This window comes from Lithobates pipiens, unplaced genomic scaffold (genome assembly GCF_037356315.1).
Source record: "Lithobates pipiens isolate NorthernLeopardFrog02 unplaced genomic scaffold, aLitPip1_a1.2 Scaffold_22, whole genome shotgun sequence".
In the NCBI taxonomy this organism is placed as follows: domain Eukaryota; kingdom Metazoa; phylum Chordata; class Amphibia; order Anura; family Ranidae; genus Lithobates; species Lithobates pipiens.
The window spans coordinates 262,450,747-262,472,823 of NW_027507784.1; the positions used below are offsets into that span (position 1 = coordinate 262,450,747).

Here is a 22,077-nt window from a genome sequence, read left to right on the forward strand (position 1 = left end):
AGACTGTGGTTCCATGCCTGCCAGAAGAGACAGCGCCCCCTATGGCCAGGCTGAACACCCTATAGTCCAGTCAGACTGATGCTGAGGTCAAAATTTGTACTAATTATACCAAAACTGCAGTTCAGGTGTAATGTTAAATTTCAAAAACACATAGCGCGTTCTCTTCAGGAGCCGGCGCTGCATTTTTAAACTTTTTTTTTTTCATTTGTTTAGCAAAAAATTTAAAAACCAACATCAATGACATACCACCCAAAGAAAGTTTTATTTGTGTGAAAAAAAATGATAAAAACCTCATATGGGTACAGTGTAGCATGACCGCGCAATTGTCATTCAAAGTGTGACAATTGGCCTGGGCAGGTAGGGGGTAAAAGTGGCCAGTAGGGAAGTGATTTAAAATAAAAATAAAAAAAAAATGAAAAAAAATCTATAACACCCCAGGGAACCCTCAGCTTCGTCCCACTTCTTCTATAGCCGAGAAGCCCTCTGACGTCATGGGCCGGAGTGCTGGGCGTCATGTGACGGTGGGCGGAGTCGGGCTGCGGCGGCTGGGAGTCAGGCTCGGTGTTGTGTAGTGTGGAGGAGTCCTTGGAGCTGTCACCATTCCGGCTCTGCATACCGCCGGTCACCGTGCAGGGATGGAGGAGGATGCGGCTGGTAAGGACGGTGGCGGAGTACAGCGCCGTATATAGTGGAGTGTGGAGCAGATCCCCGATGACAGCTCGGAGCTGATCTGTCATCTGCACGGGGGGGGGGGGGGGGGGTCGTTCTGCTGGTAGATCTCTTAGTACATGAGAGTAGATGCATTGCGGATGGCCGGGAGCCGGTAGGTTGTGCCCTCTATAGGGTGGAAGGGAGCCGGTAGGTTGTGCCGTGTTATAGGTTGGAAGGGAGCCGGGCTGTCACCGATCATCGTGTTGTGTGCGGTGAGTTGCCATTGCCAGCTATGGATGGATCTCTGCAGACATGGTGGGGTCACCTCCAGCCGGGAGTAGGGGGAGGACTGGCTCCATGTACTGGATGTAGGACGGATCATACTGCATTACTACTGGTGTGTGTATGGGGACTCCATAGGGGGGTGCACAGGACTCGGGGTACAGCGCCGGCATCTAAGGGGTTACATGAGTAATAAATAGTGAATAGGCTTCATACATCATACACAGTGTGGAGTAAACTGGGAGTATCTCTTATCATCAATATACCACCTTCATACATCCACCCTGTGATTGCTGCAATTCTGCATTGCTGGCTAGATTGGATGACTATTGCACCTTATTTACATGTGTGCTGGGAAGGTACCATCTCTTACACCCCTCATGGTGTTTACTAGGATTGTATATTGGTGTGTAGATCAGTAGAAGTTCTATTGCACCCTGTTTATTACATGTACTAGAAAGATATCACCTTCTCACTACCCCCGTGTTTACTAGAATTCTACAAGGGTGTGCAGCTCCATAGTATTTATTGCACCCCGATCAACATGTTCTAGGGTGGCACTGCCTCTTACATCTATCCTAGAGTGTAATATACATTGCCAGTACCAATTGGACCCTGTTTAATATGTATTGGGAAGGTACAACCTTCATCCATCCATCCACCCACCCACCCTGGTGGTTACCAGAATTACACATTACTAGTACTTACTACACCATGTTTATGTATTGGGAATGTACCACCTTCATCCATCTAACCTGGTGGTTACTAGAATTACACATTGTTAGTACTTACTGCACCATGTTTATGTATTGAGAAGGTACCGCCTTCTTACATCACTCCTGGCGTTTAATAGTATTAGACATTGCTGTGTAGGCTGCTAGTACATTTTGCGCCATCGTTATTTTATGTACTATAGAAAGATATCGCCTTATCACATCTGCCCAGGTGTTTACTAGAATTATACATTGGTGTGTTGATTGTTAGTACTTATTGCACCCTGTTGATGTATTAGAAAGGTACCACCTCTTATATCTTCCCTGGAGTTTATTAGAATTGTACTGTACATTGGTGCGTAGGTCAGTAGTACCCGTTGCACCTCAGTCAATTGTACTAGGAAGGTACCACCTAGTAAATCTATCTTAAAGTGTACTAGAATTATACATTGGTAGTACCTATTGCAGCATGTTTATTATGTGTTGGGAAAGTGCTACCTTCATACACCCACCCTGGTGTTTCTTAGAATTATATATTGGCGTGTAGATCAGCAGTGACTATTGCACTCTTATAGGTACTAGAAGGATACCATCTTCTTGCATCCATGCTGATGTTTACTAGATTTATCGATTGATGTGTTGATCAGTAGTACCTATTGCATGCTTATTTTTTGTGAAGATAACACTATAGATTTTGCTATCATTTTACATTGGTGAGTAGATCAGTAGTACCTATTGCACCCTTTTTATATGTATTGGGAAGATACCACATTCTTACCTCTATGCTGGCGTTTATTAGAATTCTACATTGGTGTCTAGCTGTGTAGTACCTTTTGCAGCCTGGTGAACATGTACCAGGTGCCACCTCTTGCATTGCCACTAGAGTTTGTTAGAAATATCCATTGGTGGGTAGATCGGTATTACCAATTGCACCCTGTTTAGGGTATATTGGGAAGGTACCACCTTGGGGAGTTATCTACTAAGACTGGAGAGTGCAGAATCTAGTGCAGCTCTGCATAGAAACCAATCAGCTTCCAGATTTTGTTGCCAAAGCTTAATGGAACAAGAGGAAGTTAGAAGCTGATTGGCTACTACCATATGCACAGCTGCACCAGATTATGAGTGCTCCAGTTTTAGTAAATCTACCCTTTACTAGACTTATACTATGGTGTGTAGATCAATAGTACCTATTACATGCAGGTTAACATGTATTGGGAGGGTTCTTCCTTCTGAGATCCACATTTCAGTTTACTGGAATTATATATTGGTGTTTAGATCAGTAGTATGTATTGCATTCTACTTATATATTTGGAAGGTACCACCTCTTACGTTCACCCTGGAGTTTACTGAAATTATATGTTGGTATGTAGATTGGCAGTACTTATTGCCCCCTGTTTAATCTATATTGAGAGGGTACCACCTCCTTACATCCACCTTGGAGTGTGCCAGAACCTGTATGTAGATCAGTAGTACCTATTGTAACCTGTGTAATATATATTGGGAAGGCCGGTGCCACTTCTTACATTTCACGCTGGAGTGTGCTAGAATTAGACATTCATATATATGATCACCTGTGGGTATATATGGAGGCTTTCTCTTTGTGTTTTTTTTTTTTATTTATTTTTTATTTTTTTATGGTTGAACTAGATGGACTAGTGTCTCTTTTTTTCAATCTGATTAGCTATGTATCTGTGTAGATCAGTGGTACCTATTGCACCCTGTTTAATTTATATTGGGAGGGTACCACCTGTTTACATCCACTCTGGAGTGTACTAGAAGCATACATTGGTGTGTAGATTTGTAGCATGTATTGCACGTTGTTTAGAATATCCTGGGCAAGGTCCGCCTCTTACATCCACTATGGAGTATACTGTCAATGAATACCGGCTGGAGGTGGGTAGAGAATCTGCTCAGCAGTGATGCATAATGAGGCCACCACTCTGTAGGGGATTAGCCCGCGGGATGGTGCTCCCGCAGGGAAAGAAGAGAAAAAACAATGCCATTACATGTGTGTGATCAGTCATATTTATACCTGATGTATTCTGTCTCTGTGGTTATCAGCAGTGGTTCACAGTACAGAAGTCATGTCATCTTTGCAGGCGATTGTTTATGACCGTGTTTAATCTTTCAATTCAGCAGTCTTCCTGTCCCTTACCCCGGTGATAACTAAATTCTGATGTGTTGATCTTCAGCATCTTCATGAATAATAGTCTTTATGAATCCTGAACTGTGTGTTTATTTTTTTTTTCTATATATGTACACTTCCAATTCCAAATGTGTTGTGCATTACTTTAGTCTTTATTCCAGTGGAGCTTGTAATCTAATGTTCCTTAACATAAAGCACATATACTGTAGAGCAGCCTTTCTCATCCTGTTTACCCCAGAGGAATCCTTGAAATGTATTTTTACATTTCAGGGAACCCCTCCTTAAACAAATTCATTGGGGGGCAGTGCTGAAAATGCCCCTTACATTGGTGGCCAGTTGGAGGAATGCCCTCCTACAGTGGTGGTCAGGATGCCATTCTTCCAGACAGCTAAAAAGAACATTGGTGTCAATGCAGCTGGCTTTGACAAGTGACATAGGCTCTGGAACTGTGCCAGCACCATCATATAGACCAGGGGCGCCCAACCTTTTGAAGCACGAGGGCCACTTAAGCAGGCGGAGGACATGGATATAGCCCACAAAACTCTTTTTTTTTTTTTTTTTTTTGTGGATCGGATTGGAGGTAGGACACAAGTCGGTTTACATCTGCCACACCTTAGAGGTGAATGGAGGGTCCAATTGGATTGGACTGACCATGTGAAAGGGGCTCAAGGCTGCTTTCACACCAATGCACTGCGGTTTTCCATCACTGTGGGTGCAACGCAGTGTACCTGTTAACAGTATTCTATTCCATCCCAGAGCAGGAGGTCACGGGCCACATCAGAGGGCTCTGCGGGCCACTGGTTGGGCACCCCTGATATAGACAGTAAATCTGACATGCTCAAAGAACCCCCAGCAACCTGAGGAGGAACCCTAGGTTTCCAAAGATCCTTGGTTGAAAATGACTGTAGATGTATTTGAGTCAGGTGTTAACCTGCTAGTGTGTATGGAGGGAAGAATGGAGCTGGAAGAACTGCATATTAAGTTGGAACATACACACTCCATGCAGATGGAGTTCTGGTTGAAACCGAATCCATAATTTAGGTAATTAAGTGAAGTAGAACATTGCTTGTGGTGTTATGATTGTCCTGATGATAGGAAATAGCTCTTGAGATTCTGTAGCGGTGGAACTGTGTTGAGGGAAGGGGATAGGCTTAGATAAATTTGAAATAAGTTTGCATTATCACAATGATAGAAGTGTAACTGGGGGCCGTATCCAGGGCCTTCTTTAAGGCAGGGCAAAAGGGGCAGCTGCCCCAGGCCCAGACATTGTTGTGGGTCCCAAAGCAGCTGCCCCTTGAGCCTACACTGCTTGAAAATAGTTGGCAAGTGGATTCGAGAGGGCCCAAGAAAATGTTTGCCCAGGGTCCAATAATAAAGACAACCCTGGCCTTATCAAGACCATTTGGCTTGTAGTGTTGCAAGAGCACTGACATTGGTAATTCTGGATAGTGGTATGCCACCTTTTTGGTAATTTAGGACAATGGCACCCTGGGCAGTTGTCACTGGTGCTCTCTTATGCCGCGTACACACGACCAGACTTTTTGACAGCAAAGGTCCGACGGAACGAGTCCGTCAGACAATTTGATCTTGTGTGGGCTCCATCAGACCTTTGCTTGACAAAAATCCAGTGCACTTTAGAAATAGAACATGTTAAATTTTTCCGCCGGACCGAGAAATCCGTTCGTGTGTATGCTAGTCCGATGGACAAAAACCGACGCTAGGGCAGCTATTGGCTACTGGCTATGAACTTCCTTATTCTAGTCCAGTCATACGTCATCACGTTCGAATCCGTCGGACTTTGGTGTGATTGTGTGTGGCCAAGTCCGTTCATTCGGAAAGTCAGTCGGAACTCCGCCAAAAGACCGTTGGAAATAGTCCCTCAAAGTCCGGTCGTGTGTACACGGCATCACACCTCTTTTCCATAGCATGGTGGCCTTCTAGCATCTGGAACCCCATGGTAGCCCGACACACTGATGCTTGCAGATTTTGGGGCATTCACTTTGTACTCACACTGAATAACACTCGGACTCAAAGTTTTCCTGTCGGTTTAGCTCCACAGATGTAGATGACTGCTCATTTTTTTTACCACATAATTGTCAGAGGTATTCAGTAATCCCAGGCTGCATAGATTTAGACTTTTGCTTTATAGAGTTTATGTAATGTCAACCGATATATATATTTTCACTAGATTTATGAGATTGGCTTATTCCATTGCAGATCCTTTTGTGTTATTCTACAGTGTGGTTGGTTGAAGCCCCCAAAACTTTTTAGTAAAAGCTGTATTAACGTCTCCATTCCTGAGACTGCACCCTGTCTGGCTTGCATATCCTCTTGCAATGGATACTGAAACTTGGTGAAGAGTCAAGGAAACTGTATGTTTTTCTTTTCTCCACCCTTGGCAGTGTATAATGAATGCCTGAGTTAATTTTTACGTGTGCTGAGCTTTCTAGTGTAGGAGGTGTGTTACAGAGGACAGTAGCCTATGTATACTATGTAATGGGGCTTGAAGAGGTCCGGTGCTTTGCTGTCATTACGACGTTCAGGCCACAACGACAATAATGTTGACTTCTTTCCAGGGGCATGGCTCATTGTTGTCTTGAGACGTTCTGAATGGACATTCTTGCATCACAGACTTTTTGTCTTGCAGTGAACCCTGCAGAGAATTGCACAATGCTTCATCACATTTTCTATGAAAAGAGGGTTTTGTCTTTGTACTTTGGAGGAACAGCTGCATTATCGGTGTTTACCACTCTGATGCCATCATTGCTTATACGCTAGACGATGCCAGTCTATTGATAGCTGTCGAGATGAAATGTTGCTTTTTAATCTGCAGTCTTAATCCGTCACTAACTGATTACATTTCTAAGAGGCGGTTTTCTGCCCTGGTTTTGGAGCTTTAATATAAACCTGCTATCCATGTGCCACTATAGTGCCCATTTTTTCCTGGATGGTAATCTATTCGTAAAAATCGAGTTCATGAGTCCAGTTCAGCCTCATAGCTACTTCTAAACAAATTGTAGTTGGCATTTATTCAGTTATTTTTTAATTTGGTAATGTTATGTGTCATCAGTTTGAAATAATTCTATGTAATAAAAACTATTATAATATACCATGTATTTCAAAATTAGTCCTCTTTTCAGTTAGTGTAGCCATAATGAATGAATATTACAAGGATTCTGCAGTGGTGTATCAGCCATTGTTGATTTTGACATCAAATTTAAATTTGGTTTTAGTCTTTTGACTAAAACGCCATTTTAGTTTTAGTCATATTTTAGTCATCTGAGTTGTTTTAGTCCTATTTTAGTCAACTAAACTCTACAGTACATTTTAGTTGACTAAAATCAAATGGGTTTAGTTAAATTTTAATGCATTATTTCTTTAGAACTGCCAAACATTATATACAGTGTATAATGGCACTCTGAGCATAAGGACAGTGTCTCTAAAAAGGCAAGGGGCCAATGGTATATATCCGACACTGAGGGCTGCACTCACAATGAGAAGCAATCTCTGAAAGGAAATAACAGAAAAGAGAGGCGCCTCTAAGTGCAGGATTAGTAGCTATTTATTTCCCCAGAATGATTAAAGATTAATTTCCCCAAATTTAGTCTTTTTGGGGAAATAAATAGCTACTAATCCTGCACTTAGAGGCGCCTCTTTTTTTCTGTTATTTCCAAACATTATATACTCCTGGAGTAAAAATCGAATACAGTGGAACCTTGGATTACGAGCATAATCTGTTCCAGGAGAATGCTTTTAATCCAAAGCAGTCGCATATCAAAGCGAGTTTCCCCATAGAAGTCAATGGAAACGAACATAATTTGTTCCGCATTGACTTCAGATACATGCAATACCGCGTGTGGCCAGAGGTGGGGGTGCGCCGAAGAGCCTCGAAAATACTCTGGGACAGCTCAGCAGAACTCGGAAATAGTATTTCCGAACGGCTCTAAACCGTTCCGAGTCTCACCCGTGCACCAAATGCTGCATCGCCCATTAGATTAAATTCTGCTCGTTTTGTGAGACAACGCTTGCAAACCGAGTCAGAATATAAAAAAAAGTTGCTCGTCTTTCAAAACGCTCGTTAACCGCGTTACTTGTAAACCAAGATTCCACTGTAACATGTTTATTATTAACGGTATTGAAGAGAAGCTGCAGTCTGCTCACAAAATTTGTAATAAAAACATCTTTTCCATTCTAAAGCTTCCCTCCAACCACGTTGCATATTTTATATATACCGTAATTCTGTACTTGCCAAATATGATGCAGAAACATCCCTCCACTGAGTCTGGCAGCAGCCATTTTAACCGTGGGCAGCTGAAGCTGCTGTCTGTTCACTTCCTGGATTTACACAGACACACACCTCCAGCTCTGCAGCTTTCATTGGCCCTCTTATGACTCATCCCTCCTCCCTTCCTGACAAACTCTCATAAGAGAGAGAGCTGTACATGATGTCAGAAGCCTAGGCTAATGATCAGACAAGAAACAGGAAGTGGGCTCTAAAAGGTATTTACTGTCAGAAAAAAACGTTTTGCTATCCAAAGTTAAAACAACAAGGGCAGAAGATTTAATAGATGGAACGATGAAAAAATGACTGAAGGTTAGCTTTAAGGTTTGAACTACAGGCACACATTTAGCCATTGTGATATAAATTCAATGTAATTTTATTCCAAGTCTTTTGACAAAAAATGTCATATTATTGTTAATCATATTTTAATCATCTGAATTGTTTTAGCCGACTAAAATATTATTAATTTAATCGACAAAAATATTTTAGTCAACGGAATTAACTCTAGCATCAGCGACTAAATAGATAAGAAGGGAGCAGTAAAAGAGAAGATTAGACCCATTTCACTTGAGTGAAGAGATGTAGTATGATTGTATAGTTGTAGCTACCTGACTAGCGCTTCTACCTAAGATAGGGGTCTCCAAACCTTCTAAACAAAGGGCCTGGTTTAGTGTCCTTCAGACTTTGGGGGGGGGGGGGGGGCGGAGTGGCCAGTGGCAGTGGAAAATGCCCCAGCATCAGTGGATGTAAGCAAATTACATAGTGCCTGTAGTCAGTAGAAGAAAGAATAGTGCCCCATCAAAAAAGTGGGAGGAATAAATCCACATTGCTGGTGTCATTGGGAAGAATAGTGCCCCGTCAGTGGTGACAGTGGGAGGAATAGTGTCCCATCAGTGGTGTCAGTGGGAGGAATAGTCTCCCATCAGTGGTACCAGTGGAAGGAATAGTGTCCCGTCAGTGGGAGGAATAGTGTCCCATCAGTGGTGTCAGTGGGAGGAATAGTGTCCCATCAGTGGTGTCAGTGGGAGGAATAGTGTCCCATCAGTGGTGTCAGTGGGAGGAATAGTGTCCCATCAGTGGTGTCAGTGGAAGGAATAGTGTCCCATCAGTGGTGTCAGTTTGAGGAATAGTGTCCCATCAGTGGTGTCAGTGGGAGGAATAGTGTCCCATCAGTGGTGTCAGTGGGAGGAATAGTGTCCCATCAGTGGTGTCAGTGGGAGGAATAGTGTCCCATCAGTGGTGTCAGTGGGAGGAATAGTGTCCCATCAGTGGTGTCAGTGGGAGGAATAGTGTCCCATCAGTGGTGTCAGTGGGAGGAATAGTGTCCCATCAGTGGTGTCAGTGGGAGGAATAGTGTCCCATCAGTGGTGTCAGTGGGAGGAATAGTGTCCCATCAGTGGTGTCAGTGGGAGGAATAGTGTCCCATCAGTGGTGTTAGTGGGAGGAATAGTGTCCCGTCAGTGGTGTTAGTGGGAGAAATAGTGTCCCGTCAGTGGTGTCAGTGGAAGGAATAGTGTCCCGTCAGTGGGAGGAATAGTGTCCCGTCAGTGGCGTCAGTGGGAGGAATAGTGTCCCATCAGTGGTGTAAGTGGGAGGAATAGTGTCCCATTACTAAAAATGCACTGCATGCTTTTCTGCAGCTTCTCCATTGAAGTCTATTGAAGCAAAAAAAGCAGCGTGTTGCGTTTAAAAAAAAAAAAAGTCTCTGACGCTTTCCAAAAACGTAGAGACACAAAAATGCAATAATGTGGACGTGTTTTAAGGGAACCCATGTTATAAATAATGTCATGCGTTTCTGCAAAAAGCATGGAAAAAGGCAATGGTGTGAAAGGAAGTTAAGAGTGATATTGAAGACAAATAAAAAAAAATTAAATAATACTTACCTTCTCTATGCAGTGATTTTGTATAGATCAGCCCCGATCCTCCTCTTCTCGGGTCCCCCGCTGGCAGTCCTGGCCCCTCCTGCCGAGCGCCCCCAGAGCAAGCAGCTCGCACTGAGGCACCCAAGCAGGCGCATTCCCAAGCCGCTGCGCTGCGTGTCTATTCAGACACTTCCGCCCCCTTTCCTTATTGGCTCACTGTCTGTAATTGACAGCAACAGGAGCCAATGGCTCCCGCTGCTGTCTTAGCCAATGAGTAGGGAGAGTCCCCAGAGAGCCCATGCTCTTGTACACATGGCTGGTTCGACCCTGTAGGTAAGTATTGGGAGGGGACTCTGCTGCAATCAGGTTTTTTACCTCTATGCATATAATGCATGAAGATAAAAAAAACTTCAGCCTTTAGAACCACTTTGAAGAGGAAGTAAACACTGATGGGTTTTACTTCCTCTTTTGCTTGCTGCAAAGCCTGAAAATGAAAAGCATAATAGGCTAGTATGCATAACATACTAGCCCATTATGTGACAATTACTTGCAAAAGAATCCAGCAATGTCCCCTGTGTAGGCAACGTCCATCTTCTGACCCCTCTTCCTTCCAGGCTGCGGGCTCCTGCTCTGATTCGCCGGACCCGCGTGACGGCACTCCCGCACATGCGCACTGGAGCCGCGATTAACGGCACTTAGTTTTTGTTTCTTCCCTGCGCATGTGTCATTGGAATTTTCGGCAGACTACAAGTGAAATCTCTCCTTAACAGCGCACGTTTAGGAGATATTTCCATTACCTATGTGTAAGCCTTATTCTAGACTTACCTATAGGTAGAAGTCCAAAAAGTGGGTTTACACCCACTTTAAGGGAGTCTACTCCACATTTTAACAGCTCTTAAGAAGAAGTCTTTCTGCATGAGGAGCTTAAATCAATTTTCCTCCAGTTGTAAAGAGTGTGCCCTTGTCCTATATAATGACCTGAACGTGATCAAAATTATTTAGGTGGTGGTTCTGCCAATCTGGTAGGCAGGGGGTAGCCTTGAAAGAAGATTTGGCATCTGTAAAAGACGGTAAAACCTATTTTTTTTTCTATGTTTCTGCATGCATTTAAAAAAAACTAAAAATTCTGCTTAGTAAATTCTGTGTATATTACCCATGAGTTTTCTGAGTGTTCTTGCTTACTCATCCTGCTTCTATTAAAGTAGGAAAGGTTTAGCAAGCGCAGACAGGGTTTGTTCTTTAGATGATGTTAAACTAGTGTAATACATTAAAAAAAATGTACTTGGTTGAATCATTTTCCACATTCCTTGCCATTCTTCCTCAGGGCTTTGTTGAGAAAACGTCTGGCCTTCAGCTCCTTCTTATTTTTTTTCTATTTATTTATTTATTTATTTATATTTCGCCGTTGATTATGTCTGGAGGAAAAGGATGTTTAAACAATTTGACCTAATAAATTCAAATAAAAGTTTTGCTCATGTTCTAAATCGTAATTAAAAATGAGACGGCAAGGTAACGTGCCCAATTGGCCACCTGCGGAGCCCGTTGTGGGGACCCGTCTGTACGCAGCCTTGCATATGTTTTATTTTACCAGCGCTGCGAGGCTCCAGGGACCTGTAGCATTTGTTTTAAGAAGGAAGTGGGCTGACCTGTTTGGTTGCCATGAAGTGAGACCATTATTATTTGTGTTTGGGGGAACATCTGTGTTCAATCTATTACATTGAATTTTCCAAATTCCTTCTAGCCACAAGTTGATAATATAGTAACCTATGAAAGTTTTTTTCCTTTTTTTTTTTTTTTTTTTTTTCTTCTTTTTTACTTGTACTAATTCATGTTCAAATGATTGTGTTTTTTTTTTGTTTTTTTTGTTTTTTTTATTCATGTTTTTTTTTGTTTGTTTTTTTATGAGTGGGATTTTGGGCGTAGTTCTACTTTATTTGGCTAGATGCTTTTAATTCTCATTGTTTTTAAAAGATGGACCTAAAATGTATTTTGGAGTTTGCTTGGATGTTTAGTCTAAGAAATGTTTTTTTTCTTTCAAAAGATAAAAGAAGGCACAGTTTTGATCTCGTGTTTTCCTCCTTGCTGGTTGTTGTAAGAAGCAAAAGATCATCTGCTTGGAATCAGTGAGGTGACCGCATTGCAATAGCGCTCCGTTAAAGCTTTTAAAGTGTTTAGCCTAGTGTGTAAGCTACGTTTAGTAGCTTTAGCGTTAAGGAATGTAAACCTGAATTTTTTTTTCTGTCTGGCACAATATATATAGTATGGGATTTCAGATTACGTGGATAATGACAGAACTCTGGACGGCTGCACTCCAATGCTAAACAATGCTTTATTCAAATAATATTTAGGACACAGCAAATGACATCACAGCGAAAGATGCTAACAGCTGACGCGTTTAGCACTAAGGCTAGTGCTTATTCATAGCCGAGTTCCCAGGACCTGCCTTTGAGCGGTGGTGTATATCTCTATTGGGATTTCAGATCAGCTGTGCCCAGTCTTGCCACAAAGAGTTAATCCAGCTCTGAGCAATTCTCTTTTTTTTTTTCCAGTGAAATAAAATGGATAAACTGTGAAATCTTTGTCCATTCTTCCCCCTTGCTGTGATTGACAGGTGATTTACATATCTCATGCACTAGCCTAAGACATGCATTATTTTTTTAATTCCCATCCCCACTCCTTTCTTCAGCAGCTCTGCAAGGATTGGCTGTTCCACACCTCAGCATGATTTGGCATGCTGAAGTCATGTGGGGACTTTTCTGAGTTTTAACTGGATGTTAGTGATCATAGCAGAAGTTCAGTGTAAGAAATACACAGGAGAAAATGCATGTTGATAAGGGGAGTGTAGAAGGGGGTGGGGAGTCTGACATCATGACTCCACCCACCGAGCCCTGGAAAACAGACCCACCCACAGAATCTGCAGTTTTTCAGGTCTCGTAGCAGACAAAGGGGAGACATTTCACAGATAAGTATACATGCAGGAGGCATGTATATCCTTCTAGATAACCAATTTTGCAGTAGTTTAGAAAGGATGAGAGTGGATTTACATCCACTTTAAGCAGTGAATAGCTGGTTGTTGAGGGGTGAGCCAGAAAGCCAGTTGCTGCATCCTTAACAATGGATGAGTCATCAGCTGTCAACGTATTTTGTACCACTAAACTCTCCTGCCAAAAAACGCAGCTAAAAGCCTATATGTGCATGAACACACAGGATAACATGCAGGGGATTTTAGAGGCAGTTTAAAAAAAAAAAAAAAAAAAAAGTCTGCATTAATTCATTCTGGCCAATGAAATGAATTATTCATTCTGGCCATTGAAATTAATCAATAATGAAGTGCTAAACGTGCCTAGCATTTATGCCGCGTACACATGACCGGTTTTCCCGTTGGAATAAACTCTGAAGGTTTTTCCGACACAGTTCCAACGGAGTTCTGCTGAAACTGTCTTGCCTACACACCATCGCACCAAAGTCCGATCATCAAGAACGCGGTGACGTACAACGGGACTAGAAAAAGGACGTTCAGTAGCCAATAGCCGCCGTCTCGTACTTGCTTCAGAGCATGCGTCGTTTTTGGTCCATCGGAACAGCATACAGACGAGTGGTTTTCCCGATAGGAATTGGTTTCGTCTGGAATATTTAGAACGTGTTCTATTTCTAGGTCCGTCAGAATTTTCTAAAAAAAATAAAATAAAATAAAAAGTCCATTGAGGCATACACACGATCGGAATATATGATGAAAAGCTTCCCTCTGACTTTTGCTGTAGAACATTCTGCTCGTGTGTACACGGCATTAGGCGTGTTTTAGCAGCGTCAAGCATTTTTTCTGCCAAAACTGTGCCTGACGCCCCTAGAAGCCACTGCAAAAATGTTCGGTGTGTATATATATATATATATATATATATATATATATATATATATATATAATTATAATTGAAAATCTTTTTAATTGCTTTTGTTAAAAATTGAATAACGTACTGTGTGGAATAGATAAAAACTATTAGTGGTTAATAGGTAAATATGTTATCAGGTGGTATAGTACAGTAGTAAGCTGTAAGTGTTTGTTGGGTTAAAAGCCAGCCATCCGGCCCATATTGTACCAAAAATTTGATCTACAATATTATTCTTGTACGGGGACTAAGTAGAAGAACATCTTTTTTTTCCCAGCATCCTGTTATAACAGAAGCTTCCCACCATATGTGAGAGAGTGGTCAATATATTGACATTTTCTCCAGCACAGAAGCGAGAGTTGAACATATAGTTTGTGCAAGCGGACTAGGGTGTTTTTATCATCTAGCTAAGGGTATTTAATTACAATCTGCTACAGTGGTGTTGATAAAAGATTTGGGCCAACGTGAACGTGAGATTAGAGGATAGTTTTCTCTTAGTCATGTATTCCAAGAGGGATGTAAATTATATAACGGCTATGCAATTGGAAGGTCTGGTTTCATTCAAAAATATATGTTCTAGCTGTTGTAAATTGTAGATAACCTTCAGGAGGTTTATTCAAAGTCATAATTACATTTCCAAATGTAGGGAAGAGGATATGTATTATTGATATCTTGGATGTTGTATAGAGAGCCCAGTTTTTAAATTAAAGTTGGATATGAAAAAGATCCTTCACTCTCCACTAATAAGCAGTACCTTTTTAAGCCTAGGGTAAAAAAATGTAAGCAGAACATCACTGATGAATTCTTTGCCAGCCTGGATTTATTGCATAGGAATTCTTCCATAAGTTTCAGTAAGCACAGTCTTTCATGGCAGAACCACTGTTGGGGTCTGGTAGTTCAATACCGCGCGTTGGAGTTTGGTAGGTCAATACCAGACCTTGTTTCTGGGCCTATCCAGCTGTATGTACTCAGTGCAACTTATACATCCACGTGAAAGATATAACGCTAGCATGTCAGTAAAAAGTAGGAAAAAGGTTTACCCCCCTCCTAAAATTGAATTGTAAACACAATCAGATGTAGCTACTCACCTTATCAATGGCACACAAAGCCATTTGACTTGACGGCTGTGATCAGCTGTGGTGATTTCATTAGCTCAGCAGGAAGAGAGCTTTCCTGGAGCAGTCCCTAGTTGTGCAACTGAAGCAAACAATTATGTGTGGCAAGGTAATTTCAAGAGATCTCCGGGACAAGTTCTGGGCAGGCACAGTTCAGGAAATGGCTACAAAAAATGTAAAGGCTTTATCAATGCCTAGAGGCACAGTGAAGTCTATTATGAAGACGTGGAAGGTATATCGTGCAACACAGACCCTCCCTGGATCAGGATGGAGCCAGGAGGAAACTGGACAGAGAGGCTACTAAGAGGTCTACAGCAACTCTGAAGAAGTTGCAGGAATTTATGATAAAGAATGGTCATTGTGTGCATTTAACAATATCACAAATTCGTCACAAATGTGGCTTGTATGGGAGGGTCGCAAGAAAAAAGCTACTCAAGAAAGGCCACATGCAGTCACGACTGAACTTTGCCAAAATGCACATTTGAAGATTCTCAGGCCACATGGAAAAAGGTGTTCTGATCAGATGAGACTAAAATGTAATTATTTGACCTCAAGACCAAACTATATGTCTGGCGGAAATCCAATACAGCTCACCATTCCAATAACACCATTCCTACAGTAAAGCATGGAGGGGGTAATATGGTTATAGGGGTGTTTCTCTGCAGCAGGGACTGGATCACTTGTCAGGATAGAAGGAAAAATACCATCAAATTCTTGAGGAAACCCTTCTGCCCTCTGCCAGAAAGTTGTCATTGGGAAAGAAGGTTTACTTTCCAACGTGACAATGACCCAAAGCACACAGCAACAATGACCACACAGTGGTTGAAGGAGAAAAAGGTGATTGTCTTTGAATGGCCAAGACAGAGCCCAGACGTAGTATTACTAAACCCAGAACCCTGTATTCACTATATTTGGTTTCCCACAGTAGACAAAACATGGAAATGCAAATATTTTAGTAAATATATAAACTGCTAAATACCCTTTTCAATCAGTGTCCGGTTAAAGCTTGAAGGAGGAGTTTCCATTCTCCCATTATTGTCCAATGAGAATGCAGGACCCCTTACCCTCTATCTGGATAGTGCTGATTGGCCCTGTGCTGATGACATGCACTCTCCCAAGAAAAAAAAAAAAAAACTCTCTAGCAATACACACCAAACTGAGCATGTACGGGCTGTTCCCTGACTCTGTAAATATCAGGTTATTTTTTGGAGACAGTGGAAGAAGGAAATGATCAGAGGAGACAGAATTGAACAGCAGAGGATTAACCCCTTGGGTTCCACAGTGAGTATAACAAGCATGCAGTACTGTATATACAGACGGATTTTTATTGTTGTGGCTTTAGAAACACTTTTTAACCGGTTTCCAACCAGCTCACATAGATATATACCGCGGCAGAATGGCTTCCCTGGGTTAAACCCTGTACAGGTACGTCCTTCCGCTTTTCGGCCACCAGAGGGCGCCCGCTGCTCGGTGGGGGACTCGATGTGCGTGGTCCTGCAAAGTCCTGCAAAGAAGAGTGGTCAAATATTGCAAAGCTTCCATGTGCAAAGTTAGTAGAGACATATCCCAGCAGACTTAAGGCTGTTATTCAACAAAATACTGACACAAGGGGGTGATCCTTTTTACATATCAGTGATTCTGGTTTTGAATTTTTTTCATTTTTTTGCTGACCTGCTGGTGTTATATCTTTCATTCAATCTTTGATTAGCTACACCTGATTCTAGAAGTCATTTTTAGGAGGGGAGAGAGGGGTGATCCTTTTTCCAACTCGGTGATTCTGTTTTTCAATTTTTTTTCCTGACATGTTGGTGTTCTATCTTTCACTTGGATGTTATAATTTGCACTGAGTAAATACAGCTGGGTAAAACCAAAACTGTGTCTGTCCTTATTTCAGGCGGCAAAACAACAAAATGTGATTATTCTAAAGGGGGTAATTCTTTTCTATATCCACTGTGTGTGTGTGTGTTTTAATTTAAATAATATTGGGGCACCTATGGCATGAAAACTAGGGTAAGTCCAATTTTTTTTCAGGTCTTCGTAAATTGTCATACTTTCTAACTGTTCCATAAGCAGGGTACACACTAACAGTTTTTTTTTTTTCTGGGGTGCACTGAAAAGCTCCACTTGAAGACACTGTACTAACCATGCAAGGCTAGTCCAGCAATCTCTCCCGCTGTTGTGTTCTGACAGGGGGGTGGCCAGAACACTCCGATTGGCGCTGTCTGCCATTGGCCGAGAGCGCTGATCTGGAGTCGGACGGCAGCTGGTTTACCAGCGTGCACGTTCGTGCGGCTCCTGTTGGACAAATCTACATACACATGGGCAGAATGTTGGGCACTTTTTATTTTTTACCTGCAAATGTCTCCCAACATTCTGTTCATGTGTACGGGGCTTAACTGTACTAAAGGGTAGGAGAGATTTCCCATCAGTTCCTCTTGGACTTCCTCAGAGAATAAACCATTCAGTACATGCTTCACTGCGCTGATGTGCACAACCCTCCCCCCATTCCCACTAAGCTCCACCTCTTAGCATGTTGTATAAAGGGGACCTTCAGGTTTTTGCACCTCTTACAACAGGTGAAAAGATATAAACTGCCATTCAACATGGGAGGCAGTTGGAGTAGACCATGGAGACAAATGTGCCATACTCATAAGGATATAGCATTCTAGCACAAAATAGTATCCGTCACATTAGGTGCATATTAGTACATTATGCCCTAACCCTGCAGGGGGGCACACTTTTATTTTAGTGGCAGTTTACTTTTTTTTTTTTAATTTAGCCCTATGCTTATTTATTATTATTATTTATTTATTTCAAGTTGCCCTCTTGTATGTATATCATAATACCTATTTTCTTACATGTCTGGATTTTACTATCCTTTTTGTTAATTATTTTTTACATTCATTTTTAAACCCAATTAACAAAGTTTGTGTTATAGTGTATGTGTGCGTATGTATATTTGTATGTATATATAATATAGTGTAGTGTGTGTGTATGTATATGTATATATGTATATGTATATGTATATATGTATATGTATATATATATATATATATATATATATATATATATATATATATATATATATATATATATATATATATATATATATATATATATATATATAATATATCATGATGATTCTTCCCCCCCCCCCATAAGTTGATGAGTATATGGTTTATGTGTAGTTGAATAGGTGATGGTAATCCCTTAATTAATTACGCATCTGAACAGTTGCCAGATTGATGGACTGGTTTGTGTGCTTTTGACCTACATTTATTTGTATCCAGCCAGGAATTGCCTTCGGGATTAGAGTAGCTTCAGTACACCAACCTTGTTTATAGCAGACAGGGCTTCTATTGTTCCTCCATGTGTGAGACAGTATCTGTTTGTATTTAGTTACATAGTTAGTCAGGTTGAAAAGGGGCACAAGTCCATCTAGTTCAACCAAGAAAAAAAAAAATATCCACTCCCATATACACAAGTTATGTTACCTCCTTGCTCCTCAGACAATAACTGTACCAATTTATTCATTACGTTTCCTTGAAGTACATGCCACTGCCATGTTTAGTCACCTCGGCGCACCACAGCACCTCACAATGCACTTCCCGTGTTTCATTACTCACAGTGCAAGTCTGTGGGTCTGATATACTAGAAAGCACCCAGCAAACGCAATTTCTTCATACACCTGCAGATGTGTATACGATGTACAATAGATATCTTACAATTCCTGTTTGCAATATGTGGTTCTTTTTGCTGGCCAGTTCTTTACTACTGTGTCCTGTGTGACTGGAACCACATAGGAGGACCAGGCATTGGAAGCACTCAGAAGTGCTGGATGCAGAGATCCTCAGCTTTTTAAGAGGGTGATAACCAGCGGTGCTGACAGTGGAACAGGAAACCGTTCTTTTCTTTGCAATCTGGAATTTTTTGCTTATTTTAAAATGACATTCTCATTAAGGATTACACTGTAAGGCTGATGCCAGATGGGCGAATCTGCCACTTAAAACAAATTACCAGTGGCAGGGTCACTAAAGATGCTGCCTGTCTGTCCCTATAGAATAGCTGCCAATGTATTTTTCGATGCAGCAGGCCCAAACACTGCTGAATCTAGATTGCTAGCAATGGGAGCGATATCTGGCTGCCTTGGCTACAGAAGGAGCCATCCCTTAGAGACAAATAGGTAGACTCTTAGCAGTCCGTCTGTTCATGAGAAATTGCCAGCCGTAGGTTTGCTAGCAGGAGAATCTCTCATCTGATATCGCATTAAAGACGGACGTCACTCCCCCATCCCCCCCATGGCTTTTTTTCCTCTTGCCTTTTTCCACTGGTATAGAACAGAGTTGACATACTCGCCCAGCCATCAAGTGCATTGTTGTCCTGCACCAGTATCTTGATTGATGAGCATCATGTCTTTCTGGTTCTGGCAGTTCAGCCCCCCTCAAAAGGTGCCACCAGGTCAGCCCACCTCCAGTTGCATGAACGGCGCCTTAAGCATTCTGAAATATGTGACCCTCAGTACATATTCCAGGGCACCTCAGAGCACAGAAGACGTCATTTTGGCCAAAATCAGAAGGGTGGCTGGGGGCTGAGAAATAAAATATTAGTGCATTAGATGGGCGAAACTCCTCTATAACCACTTTCAGACCGGACCAATTTGCTGGTCAAAGATCAGACCACTTTTTGCGATTCGGCACTGCGTCGCTTTAACTGACAATTGCGCGGTCGTGCGACGTGGCTCCCAAACAAAATTGACGTCCTTTTTTTCCCACAAATAGAGCTTTCATTTGGTGGTATTTGATCACCCCTGCGGTTTTTATTTTTTGCGCTATAAACAAAAATAGAGCGATAATTTTGAAAAAAACGCATTATTTTTTACTTTTTGTAATAATAAATATCCCCCAAAAATATATAAAAAGACATTTTTTTCCCTCAGTTTAGGCCGATACGTATTCTTCTACATATTTTTGGTAAAAAAAATCGCAATAAGCGATTATTGATTGGTTTGTGCAAAAGTTATAGCGTTTACAAAATAGGGATAGTTTTATAGCATTTTTATTAATAATTTTTTATTATTTTTTTTTTTTACTAGTAATGGCGGCGATCTGCGATTTTTATTGTGACTGCGACATTGTGGGGGACCCATCGGACATTTTTGACACATTTTTGGGACCATTGTCATTTATACAGTAATCACTGCTATATAAATGCAGTGATTCCTGTGTAAATGACACTGGCAGTGAAAGGGTTAACCAGTGGGTGGCAGTGTAGGGGTTAAGTGTTCCTAGGGGTGTGTTACTAACTGTGGGGGGGTTGGGCTTTCATTTAGTGTACACTGATCTCTGCTCCAATCACATGGAGCAGAGATCAGCGTCACTAGTTGCTAGGCAGAATGGAAAAATGTTGTTTACACAGCATTTCCTCCATTCGGCCGCTCCGTGAGACGATCGCGGGGATGCCCGCGGCGATCGAGTCCGCGGGTCCCGCGACCGGACTCACGGGTGTCCCGACCAGCGCGGGAGCGCGCCGCCGGCGGCGCGCTCCCGATGGCACGGCGGCATCGAATATTGGACGTACATGTACGCCAATATGCCTGCCCGTGCCATTCTGTCGACGTACATCGTCGTGCGCTGGTCGGGAAGTGGTTAAAGTGGTTAACAAGGCATACGTTTTTTTTAAGTTAATGCAGTCTCTGCATCAAGGTTAAAAAAAAAAAATTCCAATATCGGCTCCGGCAAGCCCCCCTAAATACTTATCTATCTCCTCTTTTGATCCAGCAGGATGCCCAAGAGCCACAGCATTTCTCTCTCCTTCTCCCTCTCGGGCACAAATCCTGTAAGGAAGGAGTGGGGGGCAGGGCCGAGCTGCACTGTGTGTGTCAATAGATGCACACCGCCTGTCTCGGGATCAAGCTGACACGTCTGCCCCCATAGCAAGCGTCAGACACAGAAGAGTAGGAGCCAAGATTGCTGGCGGGCACCCCAGCAGTGGAGCTTCGGGCCACTCTGTGTAATGCCATTGTACAGAGCAGGTACGGTAAGTAGAACGTCTAGAGCCTCTACAATAACTTTAAGATTTGCTTAATGACTGTAAAAGTGATTGAAACTATAGGCTTACTAAAAATACACTATACACTATATTCTCTTAAATTAATGACATTTCAGCAATCAGTTTTATTACTAGAATCTTTATGGATCTTGTTCTGTTATTTGTGTACATCAATTTAAAGCCTCTTTGATAAATGGTAAGCTGCTGACAAATTTCTGTAGCAAAGTATCTTATGCGGGCTAAACTAGTATAATTGTATTCAACATTTTTAGTTTTAAGAATTATGGTTTTATTTTTTTAATCCTTAGTGGCATCAAATCAACATTAATTTTTGACTGTAGTGATGAGAAAACTCAAAGGAGCAGGATGAAATCATATTCTAGACTGAATGAATTTCTAACCACGTATGTGGTTTTTGTTTGGTAAAGTCAATTTGTTCAAATTTTTATTTGCTTTTAACATTCAATTTAGGAAGTACTTTTGAATGACATTCGTCGAGCTATTGAACGTACTGAGAATGTTTTCATATGAATATTGTACAAACCTTTGGTCAAAAATCTGCTCGTATTCAATTTTAGCGGACTCATCTTGAACCTCTCCTATTTTTTTTTTTTTTTACTTTGATTTGTGAATGTGGCTGCTATAGAAAAACACAAATTGAGACAATTCTTTATTTAGGTAAATTAAGGCCTCGTGGGCACTAGGCTCTTCTGAATGTTTTTTCTCTTGACAGGAGAAAACGGTATAAAAAATGTAGCTAATGCTGAGAATTTTCAAATGTGTTTAGGCAAGTGTAGACGCCTTTGAAATAAAAAAAATGGATCGCCCAAATGGGATGTATGGGCAAGCATATACACTGACAGATCTGCTGGAGACCTGCATGGCACTGGCAGATCTGCTGACTGCTGGTGCAATGCTACAGGCTCCAAAAAAATAAAAATAAATAAATTCATATATTTTTTATCTGCAAAAAAAATGTGCATTTATTTTTTTTTCCCCAAAAAGTGAACTTATCCTAAACTTCAGGAAGCAAGTAAAAATGTTACCATTTTCAACCTCTGGAGCACAAATATTTCTGGGCAGCTCTGTGGTGT

General features: G+C 41.6%; 1 protein-coding gene across 1 annotated transcript in view; it reads left to right on the plus strand.

Moving 5' to 3' along the window:
- The first annotated feature begins 509 nt into the window (after positions 1-509).
- Positions 510-22,077, plus strand: part of CYTH3 (cytohesin 3) — a 223,502-nt gene continuing 201,934 nt past the window's right edge. The window contains exon 1 of the mRNA XM_077449020.1: positions 510-654. Coding sequence (XP_077305146.1) covers positions 636-654 — 19 coding nt within the window. The 5' untranslated portion in view covers positions 510-635. The remainder of the gene's footprint in view (positions 655-22,077) is intronic.